Source organism: Chiloscyllium plagiosum, chromosome 20 (genome assembly GCF_004010195.1).
Source record: "Chiloscyllium plagiosum isolate BGI_BamShark_2017 chromosome 20, ASM401019v2, whole genome shotgun sequence".
Classification (NCBI taxonomy): domain Eukaryota; kingdom Metazoa; phylum Chordata; class Chondrichthyes; order Orectolobiformes; family Hemiscylliidae; genus Chiloscyllium; species Chiloscyllium plagiosum.
In genome coordinates, this window is record NC_057729.1 from 61,126,529 (window position 1) to 61,139,953 (window position 13,425).

At 44.1% G+C, this 13,425-nt stretch overlaps 1 protein-coding gene across 1 annotated transcript in view; it reads left to right on the forward strand.

Annotated features, from left to right (window-relative positions):
• LOC122560342 (myosin-7-like) overlaps positions 1-8,917 on the forward strand; it is an 86,757-nt gene extending 77,840 nt beyond the window's left edge. Inside the window, exon 42 of the mRNA XM_043710989.1 lies at positions 8,805-8,917. Coding sequence (XP_043566924.1) covers positions 8,805-8,816 — 12 coding nt within the window. The 3' untranslated portion in view covers positions 8,817-8,917. The remainder of the gene's footprint in view (positions 1-8,804) is intronic.
• Positions 8,918-13,425: the final 4,508 nt, after the last annotated feature.

Consider the following 13,425-nt stretch of genomic DNA (forward strand, 5'->3'; position numbering starts at 1 on the left):
GAGGTAGGGTGGGACGAGGTGTAATCCAGGTAGCTGTGGGAGTCGGTGGGTTTGTAGAAAATGTCAGTGTCAAGTCGGTCGTCACTGATGGAGATGGAGGGGTCCAGGAAGGGGAGGGAGGTGTCAGGGTGGAATGTGTTGGTGAAGTTGATGAATTGCTTAACCTCCTCGCGGGAGCACGAGGTGGCGCCAATGCAGTCATCAATGTAGTGGAGGAAGAGGTGGGGAGTGGTGCCAGTGTAATTATGGAAGATCAACTGCTCTACGTAGCCAACAAAGAGACAGGCATAGCTGGGGCCCATACGTGTGCCCATGGCTACCCCTTTGGTCTGGAGGAAGTGGGAGGATTCAAAGGAGAAATTGTTAAGGGTGAGGACCAGTTCGGCCAAACGAATGAGAGTGTCGCTGGAAGGGTACTGTTGGGGACGTCTGGAGAGGAAAAAACGGAGGGCTTGGAGGCCTTGGTCATGGCTGATGGAGATGTAGAGGGATTGGATATCCATGGTGAAGATGAGGCGTTCGGGGCCAGGGAAACGGAAGTCTTGGAGGAGGTGGAGGGCGTGGGTGGTGTCTCGAACGTATGTGGGGAGGCCCTGGACTAGGGGGGATAGGACAGTGTCGAGGTAGGTAGAGATGAGTTCAGTGGGGCAGGAGCATGCTGAGACAATGGGTCGGCCAGGGTGGTCAGGCTTGTGGAACAGAATTACTTGTAAAGTCATAGAGTCATACAGCACGGAAACAGACTCTTTGGTCCAACAGTCCATGCCAACCACATTTCCAATCTAAACTCATCCCATTGCCTGCGTTTTGCCCATATCCCTCCAAATCTTTCCTGTTCATGTACTTCCTCATCCCCCCCACCCCCAATGAGGGTGAGCGTCACTTGCGTTGGTGACCTCACTGTCGATCACACAACCATGGCAACTCCAGTGACAGTCTCCACCCCCACTACCAGCTCAAGTCCTACACCAGGCCCTAGCTCCCAGCCCCTGCCATGTTTTCACCATCCCTCCAGATCACCCCTGCACTGAGGATGAACAATCAGTCCTCAGCAAAGGTCTTACCTTCATCCCCCTACACTCCTGGATCAACGAATTCAACACGCATTGTGACGTTGAACACTTCTTCCGCCGCCTCCGCGTCAGAGCTTAGTTTTTCCACTAGAACTCCCACCCACCATCCGAGGACCCCTTCTTCCACCTCCAACACACCCCATCCACCTGGACACCCTTTGCCAACCTGTTACCCGCCCTCGATCTCTTTATTTCCAACTGCTGCCGTGACATTGACAGTCTCAACCTGTCCACCCGCCTGACCCACTCCAACCTTTCACCCTTACAACGCACAGCCCTCTACTCCCTCCGCTCCAACCCCAACCTCACCATCAAACCAGCAGACTCCAGGGGTGCATTGGTAGTTTGGCGCACCAACCGCTGCACCGCTGAAGCCAGGCGCCAAGTCAAAAACACCTCCTTCTACTGCCCCCTTGATCATGACCTCATCTCCCAGACCATGCAAAACCTCATCACCTCTAGGGATCTCCTAGCCACAGCCTCCAACCTCATAGTTCAGGAACACTGCGTTGCCCAATTCTATCTCCTACCAAAAGATTCACAAACCCGACTGCCCCGGCCGACCCATCGTCTCAGCCTCCTCCTGCCCCACAGAACTCATCTCTTCCTACCTTGACACTGTCCTGTCCCTCTTAGTCCAGGAACTCCCCACCTATGTTCGGGACACCACCCATGCCCTTCACCTCCTCCATGACTTTCATTTCCCCGGCCCCCAAAGCCTTATCTTCACTATGGACATCCAGTCCCTGCACACATCCATCCGCCATGATGAAGATCTCCCAGCCCTCAGTTTGTTTCCTCTCTCGCCGACCCAACCAGTACCTCATGCTCTCACGAAGAGGTTGAACAGTTCATCAACTTCACCAACACCTTCCAATCTGACCTCAAGTTCACCTGGACCATCTGGGACACCTCCCTCTCCTTCCTGGGCCTCTCCATCTCCATTTCGAGCAACCGACTCAACATGGACATTCTCTACACACCCACTGACTCCCACAGCTAGGACTACACCTCCTCCCACCATGCCTCCTGTAAAAACACTATCCCTTATTCCCAATTCCTCTGCCTCCGCTGCATCTGCTCCCAGGTGGACCAATTCCTCCACAGAGCATGCCAGATGGCCTCCTTCTTCAAAGATGTCAATTCCCCTCCCACGTGGACTACGATGCTGTCTAATGCATCTCCTCCACTACCCGCACGTGCGCCCTTGAACTCCACCCCTCCAACTGCAACAAGATCAGAAGCCCCTGGTCCTCACCTTCCACCCCACCAACCTTCGGATACATTGCATCATCCTCCACCACTTCCACCACCTACAAACAGACCCCAACACCAGAGATACATTTCCTTCCCCACCTTGATCTGTGGTTTGGAGAGACCATTCCCTCCTTGACTCCCTTGTCAGGTCCACACCCTCCATCAACCCATCCTTTTCTCCCAGCACCTTCCCCTTCCATCGCAGGAAGTGCAAAATTTGTGCCCACACCTCCCCCCCCTCACCTCCATCCAAGGCCCCAAAGAATCCTTCCACATTCAATAGAAATTTACTTGTACTTCCAAACAAGTCATTTGCTGCATCCGTTGCACCTGATGTGGTCTCCTCCACATTGGGGGACAGGATGCCAACTTGCGGATCATTTCAGAGAACATCTCTGGGACACCCACACCAACCAACCCCACTGGCCTGTGGCGGAACACTAACTCCCCCTCCCTCTCCACCAAAGACATGCAGGTCCTGGGCCGCCTCCATCGCCAAACCCTAACCACCCCACACCTGGGGGAAGAACACCCCATCTTCCATTTTGGGAACCTCCAAACACACCGGATCAATGTGGATTTCACCAGATGCCCATTTCTCCTCCCCCCACCACACCCCAGTCCCAACCTCCCAACTCGGCATCGCCCTCTTGAACTGCCATACCTGTCCATCTTCTTTCCCACCTATCTGCTCCACCTTCGCTCCAACCTATCACCTTCACCCCCACTTTCATCTACCTATCGCATTCCCAACTACCTTCCCCCAGCCATACCCCCCTCCAATTTATCTCTCAGTCCTCCAGTGCACAAGCTTCTTTCCTGGTGAAGGGCTTATGCCCGAAATGTCGATTCCCCTGCTCCTTGGATGCTACCTGAGCTGCTGTGCTTTTCCAGCACCACACTCTTTGGACTGTGATCTCCAGCATCTGCAGTCCTCACTTTCTCCTATTCATGTACTTATCTAAATAGCTTTTAAATGTTGTGATGTATCTGCATCCACCACTTCCTCTGGCAGTTCATTCTACACATGAGCCTCTCTGCAAAAAAGTTGCTCCTCATATCCCTTTTAAGTCTTTCTCCTCTCACCTTAATATACTCCCTACTTTTGAACTCCCCACCTTGGGAAAAGACATTTGCTATTGACTTTATCTGTGCTCCTCATTTTTAAATCTCTATAAGGTCACCCTTCAACCTCCTACACGCCTGTGAAAAAAGTCTCAGCCTATCCAACCTACTGTTATAACTCATACCCTCCATTCCTGGTAAAACAAAGCAACATTCTGGTAAATCTTTTCTGAACTCTGTCCAGTCTAACAATATTCTTCCTGTAACGGGACGACCAGAACTGCACATAGTACTCCATAAGAGGCCTCACCAACGTCCTGTACAATTTCAACATGACATCCCAACTCCTATACTCAAGGCTCTGAGTAATGACCACCCTGTCTACCTCTGATGCAAATTTCAAAGAATTATGTGCCTGAACGCCGAAATCTTTCCAAATTAAAAACCAAAAGAATTGTAGATGCTGTAAATCAGAAACAAAAACAAATTGCTGAAAAAGTTCAGCAGGTCTGGCAGCATCTGCGGAGAGAAATCAGACTTAACGTTTTGGGTCAAGTGACCTTTCCTCTACTCGGACTCCTCTCCACAGATACTGCCAAACCTACTGTGCTTTTCCAACAATTTCTGTTTTTTGTGCCCAGGTCCTCCTGTTCTACAACACTACTCAGGGCCCTAGCATTAATTATATCAATCCTGTCCTTATTTGTTTTACCAAAATGCAATTTCTCTCATTCATCCAAATTAAACTCCTCAGCCTATTGACCCAATTGATCAAGATCCCTTTGTAATCTTAGATAACCTTCTTCACTGACTACTATATCACGGATTTTGGTGTCATCCACAAACTTACTAACCAGGCTTTTTATGTTCTCATTAAATTATTAATATAAAATGACAAATAAAAGTGAATTTAGTACTAATCCCAATGGAATATCGCTGGTCACAGGCCTCCAGTCCAAAAAGCAACCCTCCACCATCATACTCAATCTCCTGCATTAAGCCAATTTTGTATCCAATTGGCAAACTCACCCTGAATCCCATGTGATCTAACATTACTAATTAGTCTACTGTGCGGAACCATGTCAAAGGCTTTCCTAAAGTCCAAGTAAACAATGTGTACCAGCTTCACCCTCATCAATCTTCTTGGTTACTTCCTCAAAAAACTCAAATCAAGTTTGTGAGACATGATTTCCCTTGCACACAACCATGTTGCCTATCCCTAATCACTCCTTGCCTCTCCAAATGCATATAAATCTTATCTTTCAGAATCACTTCCAAACAACTTACCCTCCACCGATATCAGATTCACAAAGTCTATAGTCCCCAGGCTGCTCCTTACATCCTTTCTTAAACAAAGGCACAATATTAGCCACTCTCCAGTCATCCGGCACCTCCCTGTAGTTATAATTGATACACATATTTCTGCAAGGGGCCCCACAATGTCCTCACTAACTTCCTACACCATCCTGGGATACACTTAATCAGGTCCTGAACATTTATCCACCTTTATATTTTCTAAGATTGCCAGCACTTCCTCTTCTATAATGTAAACTGTTTTCAAAATATCAATATTTATTTCTTGGAGTTCTCTAGCCTCCATTTCTTTCTCCACTGCAAAAACTGACACAAAATATTCATTTAATATCTCTCCCAACTCCTGAGGTTCAACACAAAGATAACCTTGTGGAACTTTAAAGGGTTCTACTCTTTCTCTAGTTGCTCTTTTGCTCTTAATGTACTTGCAGAATCTCTTTGGATTATCCTTAACCTTATCTGCCTCATATCCTACGCTACCTCATATCCTTTCTCTGCTTCCTGATTTCCCTCTTAACAATGCCCCTACACTCTTTATCCTCTCCAAGAGATTCATTTGATCCCAGTTGTTTATATCTCTTCTTTATATGACTCTTCCTTATTCTTGAGTAGAACCTCAATATCTTTATTCATCCATTCTTCCCTAATCTTATCAGCCTTACATCTCAGTCTATTAGGAGCATTATGCCTCTGAGCTCTTGTTAGCACACTTTTGAAAGGCTCTCACTTGTCAGTTGTCCCTTTACCTGCGAACAGACGACTCCAATCAACTTTCAAAAGTTCTTGTCTCAAACCATTAAAATTTGCCTTACTCCAATTATGAATTTTAACTTTTATGGAAGGCCTATTCTTTTGCATAACTATTTTAAAATAAATAGAATTATGATCACTAATCCCAAAGTATTCCCTTACTAACACTTTCAGTCACTTGCCCTGCTTTATTTCCCAAAGGAAGTTTGAATTTTGCTCCTTCTGTAGCAGGAACATTTACATATTGATAAAGAAAATTTTCTTGAACACAAATTTATCACCATCCAAACCTTCGACACTATGGCAGTATCAGTTAATGTTTGGAAAATTAAAGTCCCTACTATTACAATCCTAATATTCTTACATATATTTGAGGTCTCTCTACATATTTGCTCCTCAATTTCCCTCTATTGGGGAAATATTGTAATGAAAGGTCAGAAATTTCCAGATCACCAGAGAGAACTATAATTTTCTGAAAAATGTAGAACATGATTGTCCATATCACCCATCTTTATCCATGCCTCAACTCATCTATTACTCAGACCCTCTTTCAGACTGTTATCACCTCTGTAATTAATTATTGCAATATTCTCTTGACCAACATACATAAATGTTTTATTACAACAAAGAACTATGAATGCTGGAGAAGTGATAACACAAAAGTAGGAATTGCTGCAGAAATGCAGGTCTGAGTCCAGTGATCTTTTTCCAGAACTACCAAAAATGACACCAAAATTGGAGGTGTAGTGGACAGCGAAGAAGGTTACCTCAGATTACAACGGGATCTTGATCAGATGGGCCAATGGGCTGAGGAGTGGCAGATGGAGTTTAATTTAGATAAATGCGAGGTGCTGCATTTTGGGAAAGCAAATCTTAGCAGGACTTATATACTCAATGGTAAGGTCCTAGGGAGTGTTGCTGAACAAAGAGACCTTGGAGTGCAGGTTCATAGCTCCTTGAAAGTGGAGTCGCAGGTAGATAGGATAGTGAAGAAGGTGTTTGTAATGCTTTCCTTTGTTGGTTAGATTATTGAGTACAGGGGTTGGGAGGTCATGTTGCGGTTGAACAGGACATTGGTTTGGCCACTGTTGGAATATTGCGTGCAATTCTGGTCTCCTTCCTATCAGAAGGTTGTTGTGAAACTTGAAAGGGTTCAGAAAAGATTTACAAGGATGTTGCCAGGGTTGGAGGATTTGAGCTATAGGGAGAAGTTGAATAGGCTGGGGCTGTTTCCCCTAGAGCATCAGAGGCTGAGAGGTGACCTTATAGAGTTTTATAAAATCGTGAGGGGCATGGATAGGATAAACAGACAAAAGTATTTTCCCTGGGGTCGAGGAGTCCAGAACTAGAGGGCATAGGTTTAGGGTGAGAGGGGCAAGATATAAAAGACACCTAAGGGGCAACGTTTTCACACAGAGGGTGGTACGTGTATGGAATGAGCTGCCAGAGAAAGTGGTGGAGGCTGGTACAATTGCAACATTTTAGAGACATTTCGATGGGTATATGAATAGGAAAGGTTTGGAGGGATATGGGCCACGTGCTGGCAGGTGGGACTAGATTGGGTTGGGATATCTGGTCGGCATGGACATGTTGGACCGAAGGGTCTGTTTCCGTGCTGTACATCTCTATGACTCTATGGCTGTAAGCTGTTTTCTCTCCACAGATGCTGCAAGATCTAATGAGTTTCTCTAGAATTTTATTTTAGTTTGTTATATAAATGTTGTGGTGGTTCACTAATGAAGAATATAATTAAAATCACTGTGTGAATTGTGCCTCATATTGTGAAACCTCCCAAAGTCTTTCACAGGCATGTTAATCAGAGAAAAATGAAATTGAGCCAAAATTAAAAAAAGAATTAGGACAGGAAATAGTTTGTTGAAAGAGAGGCTTAACTTCTGTGTCTTAAAAGCGGAAGGACCTGCCTGTATCTTAATATAATTTTCAATATTGTTTGCTAATCACCTGTACTCACTAACTTACACTGGCTTCTCATTCAGAAATGCCATAATTTAAAAATTCTCAAACTGGTTTTCAGATCCCTACAAGACCTCTAAACCCATTGCGCTTTTTAAAAAGATTGTGCACAGCTGGGCGGCACGGTGGCACAGTGGTTAGCACTGCTGCCTCACAGCGCCCGAGACCCGGGTTCAATTCCCGCCTCAGGCGACTGACTGTGTGGAGTTTGCACGTTCTCCCCGTGTCTGCGTGGGTTTCCTCCGGGTGCTCCGGTTTCCTCCCACATCACAAAGATGTGCAGGGTCAGGTGAATTGGCCATACTAAATTGCCCGTAGTGTTAGGTAAGGGGTAAATGTAGGGGTATGGGTGGGTTTCGCTTCGGCGGGTCGGTGTGGACTTGTTGGGCCGAAGGGCCTGTTTCCACACTGTAATCTAATCTAATCTAATCTAATCTGTGTACATTGCTGACTTGCAAATGGAACAGTGGCCTTCAACCTCAAAGGGGAATGGAGTATAAAACTAGGGAGGTCTTGTTAAAACCGTGCAAGACACTGGTCAGACCACAGCAGGAATACTGTGAACCATTTTGGGCAGCCCTTATCAAAGGAAAACATGAGAAGCAGATCAGAGGTTTACAAGACTAATCCTGAGCATCAAAGAATTTTCTTCTGAGGAGAGCTTAAGTAGGTTAGGCCTGTACTCACCGGATTTAGGAAGAATGAGAGGTGATCTAATTGAAACTCAAGATTCTTATGGGGCTTGACAGGGTAAATGTGGAAAAGGTTGTTTTCCCCCTGTGGGAGGTCTAGAACGAGAAGGCATAATCTTAGAATAAGGGGTCACCCATTTAAGATGGAGATGAGGAGGAGTTTCCCTCTGGGGTGAGTGAATCTGTGGAATTCTTCACCAGAGAGGGCTGTTGAGGCTGGGCAATTAAGCATATTCAAGACAGAGCTAGACAGATTTTTAAATCAGTTTGGGAATTGAAGGTTATAGGGAAAAGACAAAAAAGTAGAATTGAGGATTATCAGATCAGTCACAATCTCATTGAATGGTGGAGCAGACCCAATGGGCTGAATGGCCTACGTCTGTTCCTACACCTCATGGTCTTTTAAAATCCAGTATACCATAATATGTTTTCTTTACCTCCTGTTTTCTTTATGTAATAGGGTATGAAAGATTCACTTGTGTGTTTAAACCAATTAAACAAATTCATCATCAACTTAGCAAATTTGTGCATCTGAATTCCAAGATTTCTCTCAAATTTATTGAGAAATTATTTTCTGTGTTTTTTGTTGCATTACCACCTACCCTGCCATTCTGAAGGTTGTTACTTTGTTGACTTTGCTCATATTTGATGTTAATTAATGAGCTGTTTCTTATTTCAGCATGAAGAATAAAGGACTGGTCACAAGACTCTGAACCAGCTCCCCTCTGCTTTCTATTCCAATGTGGCTTTAGTGCAACAAATCCCGTATGAATAAAGAAATTGATAATGCAACTTATTGTCCTGCGTTTAACCTTTCCAGCAGTTTGATCATAATTTCCTGGCAGCTTTCTGTCTGTTGAGAATGATTAGTACAGTCACAATACAGAATATTTCTCAAATATTGGGCTATATGTCAGGTATAGGCAGGATAGATCAAGTGAATCGTTAAAAGAGTATAAAGGCAGTAGGAGTATACTTAAGAGAGGAATCAAGAGGGCAAAAAGGGGACATGAGATAGCTTTGGCAAATAGGGTTGAGGAGAATCCAAAGGGCTTTTACAAATACATTAAGGACAAAAGGGTAACTAGGGAGAGAATAGGGCCCCTCAAAAATCAGCAAGGCGGCCTTTGTGTGGAGTCACAGAAAATGGGGGAGATACCAAACAAGTATTTTGCATCAGTATTTACTGTGGAAAAGAATATGAAAAATACAGAATGTCGGGAAATAGATGGTGACATCTTGAAAAATGTTCAAATTACAGAGGAGGAAATGCTGGATGTCTTGAAACACAAAAATTGGTAAATTCCCAGGACCTGATCAGGTGTACCCTAGAACTCTGTGGGAAGCTAGTGATTGCTGAGCCTCTTACTGAGATAATTGTATCATCGATAGTCACAGGTAAGGTGCTGAAAGATTGGAGGTTGGCTAAGGTGGCGCCACTGTTTAAGAAGAGCGGTAAAGACAAGCCAGGGAACTATAGACCAGTGAGCCTGACCTCGGTGGTGGGGAAGTTATTGGAGGGAATCCTGAGGGACAGGAGGTACATGTATTTGGAAAGGCAAGGACTGATTAGGGATAGTCAACATGGCTTTGTGCATGGGAAATCATGTCTCACAAACTTGAGTTTTTGAAGTAACAAAGAGGATTGATGAGGGTAGAACGGTAGATTTAGACCTCAGTAAGGCGTTCAACAAGGTTCCCCATGGGAGACTGATTAGCAACGTTAGATCTCATGGAATACAGGGAGAACTAGCCACTTGGGTACAGAACTGGCTCAAAGGTAGAAGACAGAGGGTGGTCGTGGAGGGTTGCTTTTCAGACTGGAGGCCTGTGACCAGTGGAGTGCCACAAGGATCAGTGCTGACTCCACTGCTTTTCATCATTTATACTCACATCCAAATCATTTATATGAGGTATAGTTAGTAAGTTTGCAGATGACACCAAAATTGGAGGTGTATTGGACAGCAAAGAAGGTTACCTCCGATTACAACAGAATCTTGATCAGGTGGAGTTTAATTTAGATAAATGCGAGGAGCTGCATTTTGAGAAAGCAAATCTCAGCAGGACTTATACATTCAATGGTAAGGTCCTAGGGAGTGTTGCTGAACAAAGAGACCTTGGAATGCAGGTTCATAACTCCTTGAAAGTGGAATCACAGGTAGATAGTATAGTGAAGAAGGCGTTTGATATGCTTTCATTTATCAGTCGGAGTATTGAGTACAGGGGTTAGGAGGTCATTTTGCGACTTTTGGAATATTGCATGCAATTCTGGTCTCCTTCCTATCGGAAAGATGTTGTGAAACTTGAAAGGTTTCAGAAAAGATTTAGAAGGATCTTGTCAGGGTTGGAGGATTTGAGCTATAGGGAGAGGCTGAATAGACTAGGGTGGTTTTCCTTGGAGCGTCAGAGGCTGAAGGGTGACTTTATCGAGGTTTTTGCAATCATGAGGGGCATGGATAGATAAATAGACAAAGTCTTTTCTCTGGGGTGGGGGAGTCCAGAACTAGAGGGCATAGGTTTAGGGTGAGAGGGGAAAGATATAAAAGAGACCAAAGGGCAACGTTTTCATGCAGAGAGTGGTACATGTATGGAATGAGCTGCCAGAGGATGTGATGGAGGCTGGTACAGTTGCAACATTTAAAAGGCATCTGGATGGGTATATGAATAGGAAGGGTTTAGAGAGATATTGGCTAGGTACTGGCAGGTGGTACTAGATTGGGTTGGGATATCTGGTTGGCATGGACTAGTTGGACTGTTTCTCTGCTGTACATCTCTATGACTATAACAATGACTACACATGAATGAGCAATACTATAGAGCAGTGAATTTGCCCACAACTGGGGATTCCAAATATAAGGCACATTGCTTTGAAGTGGATGAGCATTTCCACAGATTTGGGTCAGGACGGAGCTACTAAAGTCACAGCAGAACCTGAGATAAGGAGTCAGAAAGTAATTGGAAACCCAACCCTGACCATCTTACCATCTGGTGTGCCAGGGTTAGTGTGAAAGTCACCATAACCTGACCAGACCAGAAAGAGACAGATGGTGATTTAACCTGAGAGTCACCACGCCTCAGGCAAGAAGAGAGTTTGAGAAAGAGAGTTCTTCAATGGTAACCTCAGCCAGTATGGGAATTGAACCCATGCTGTTAGCATCACATTGTTTCGGAAAACAGATGTCCAGCCAACTGAGCTGACTGCAGTGAAAGTACAAATTCATTAACTGCATAAAATCCCAGGAGGTTAAAGCTAAAGCTATTGATGGACCATCATGAATTATTCTGGTTCCATGGGTATCTTCTCCTTGCTGTAAATTCTTGGTCAGTTTCTATGTTACTCAGTGAATTGCACTCAATGGTTTTAGCAAACATTTCAGCCTGACATCAACAGAGAAAAAAAGAGAAAATTTGAGAGAATTTAGTTTACAGAAGAAGAATGATAATGTGATTGTGAGTAAAGTTTGTACCTGCAAACAAACTCATTTTGTGACTCATGTGCCAGGACACCCAAATCCCTTTGCACCTCAGCTAGGCACACTGTCATAACTTAGATATAATGCTTCTATTTATATTCTTCCTGCCAAATTGGACAATTTTACATTTTCTCACATTATAATTCATTTGTTATGTCTTTTTCCATCACCTGACCTATCAGTATCCCATTGTAGTCTCCTTATGCTATCTTCATGACTCAGATACCCATTACCACTCACCTACCCATATTTGTGAGTAATTCAGCAACCAAGCAAGGTATTTGGACAGATTACTGGTTTTGAGCACCAGCATCAAAAACACTATGAACAAAGAGCAGAACAGTACAGCACAGGAACAGGCCCTTCAATCCACCAATACTGCACTGACACATGATACCTTTCTAAACCTTTTGCCTCTACACGGTACCATTTCCCTCTATTCCCTGCCTATTCCCGTACCTGTCAAGATGCATTTTAAACATTGCTATTGTATCTGCATCCTTTGGCAGCTCATTCCAAGTACTTACCACTCTCTGTAAAAACATTGCCTCTTACCTCTTTGTACCTTAAACCAATGTCCCCTAATAATTGACATTTCTACCCTGGGGGAAAAAAGACTCCAACTATCCATTCTATCCATGCCTCTCATAATTTTGTAAACTTCTATCAGATTGCCCATCCTTCAATATTCAAGTGAAAACAAACTAAGTTTGTCTAATTTCTCCTCATAGCTAATACCCTCCCAACCAGGCAATATTGTGGTAAACTGTTTGTGTACCTCTCCAAAGTCTCCATATTCTTCTTATACCATGGCGATCAGAACTGCATACTGTGCTCTAAATGTGGCCTAAAGTTCTATGCAGCTGCAACATGGCTTGTTAATTTTTATACTCTCTGTCCTGACTGATAAAGGCAAGCTAGCTATATGCCTCCTTGACCACCTTACCTACATGTTGCCACTTTCAGGGAACTGTGGACCAATATATCTAGATCTCTTTGAATGTTGATGCTATTAAGGATTCTGCCAATTTACTTAATACCTCTCTCCTGTGTTAGATCCTCCAAAATGCCTCACCTTGCATCTGTGTGGATTAAACTCTATCTGCCATTTCTCCACTATCTATATCCTGCTGTATCCTCTGACAATTCTCTTTACAAACAATTGGGCTCCCAACACTGATCCCTACAGAACATTACTGGTAACAGATGTCCAGTCAGAAAAATATCCCTCCACTGCAACCCTCTGTTATACAATCCCTACAGTGTGGCAACAGGCCATTTGGCCCAACAAATCCACATCGACCCATCAAAGAGTAACCCACCCAGATTCATTCCCCTACCCTATTACTCTACATTTACTCTTGACTAATGCACTTAACCTACACATCCCGGCAATTTAGCATGGCCAATTCACCTAACCTGTAAATTCTTGGTCAGTTTCTATTTTACTCAGTGAATCTTTGGATTCTATGTCTAAGCCAATACTGCTTCCATTTTACCAGCTCACCATGGATCCCATGTGATTTCACTTTTTCAATCAGCCTGCCATGAGGAACCTTGTCAAAGGCATTCCTAATGTCCATATAGACATCTACTGCCTTGACCTCAAACATCTTTGTCACTTCCTCAAAAGACTCAATCAAGTTTGAGAGACACGACTCTCCCCGCATGAAGGCTGTCTATCGCTAATAAGTAGACAATGCTTTTAAATGTGAGTAAATCCTATACGTCAGAATCTTCTCTAATAATTTCCCTTCCACTGGCATAAGGCTCACTATCTTGTAATTTCCTGGATTATCCCTGTTGTCCTTTTTAAACAAAAGAACA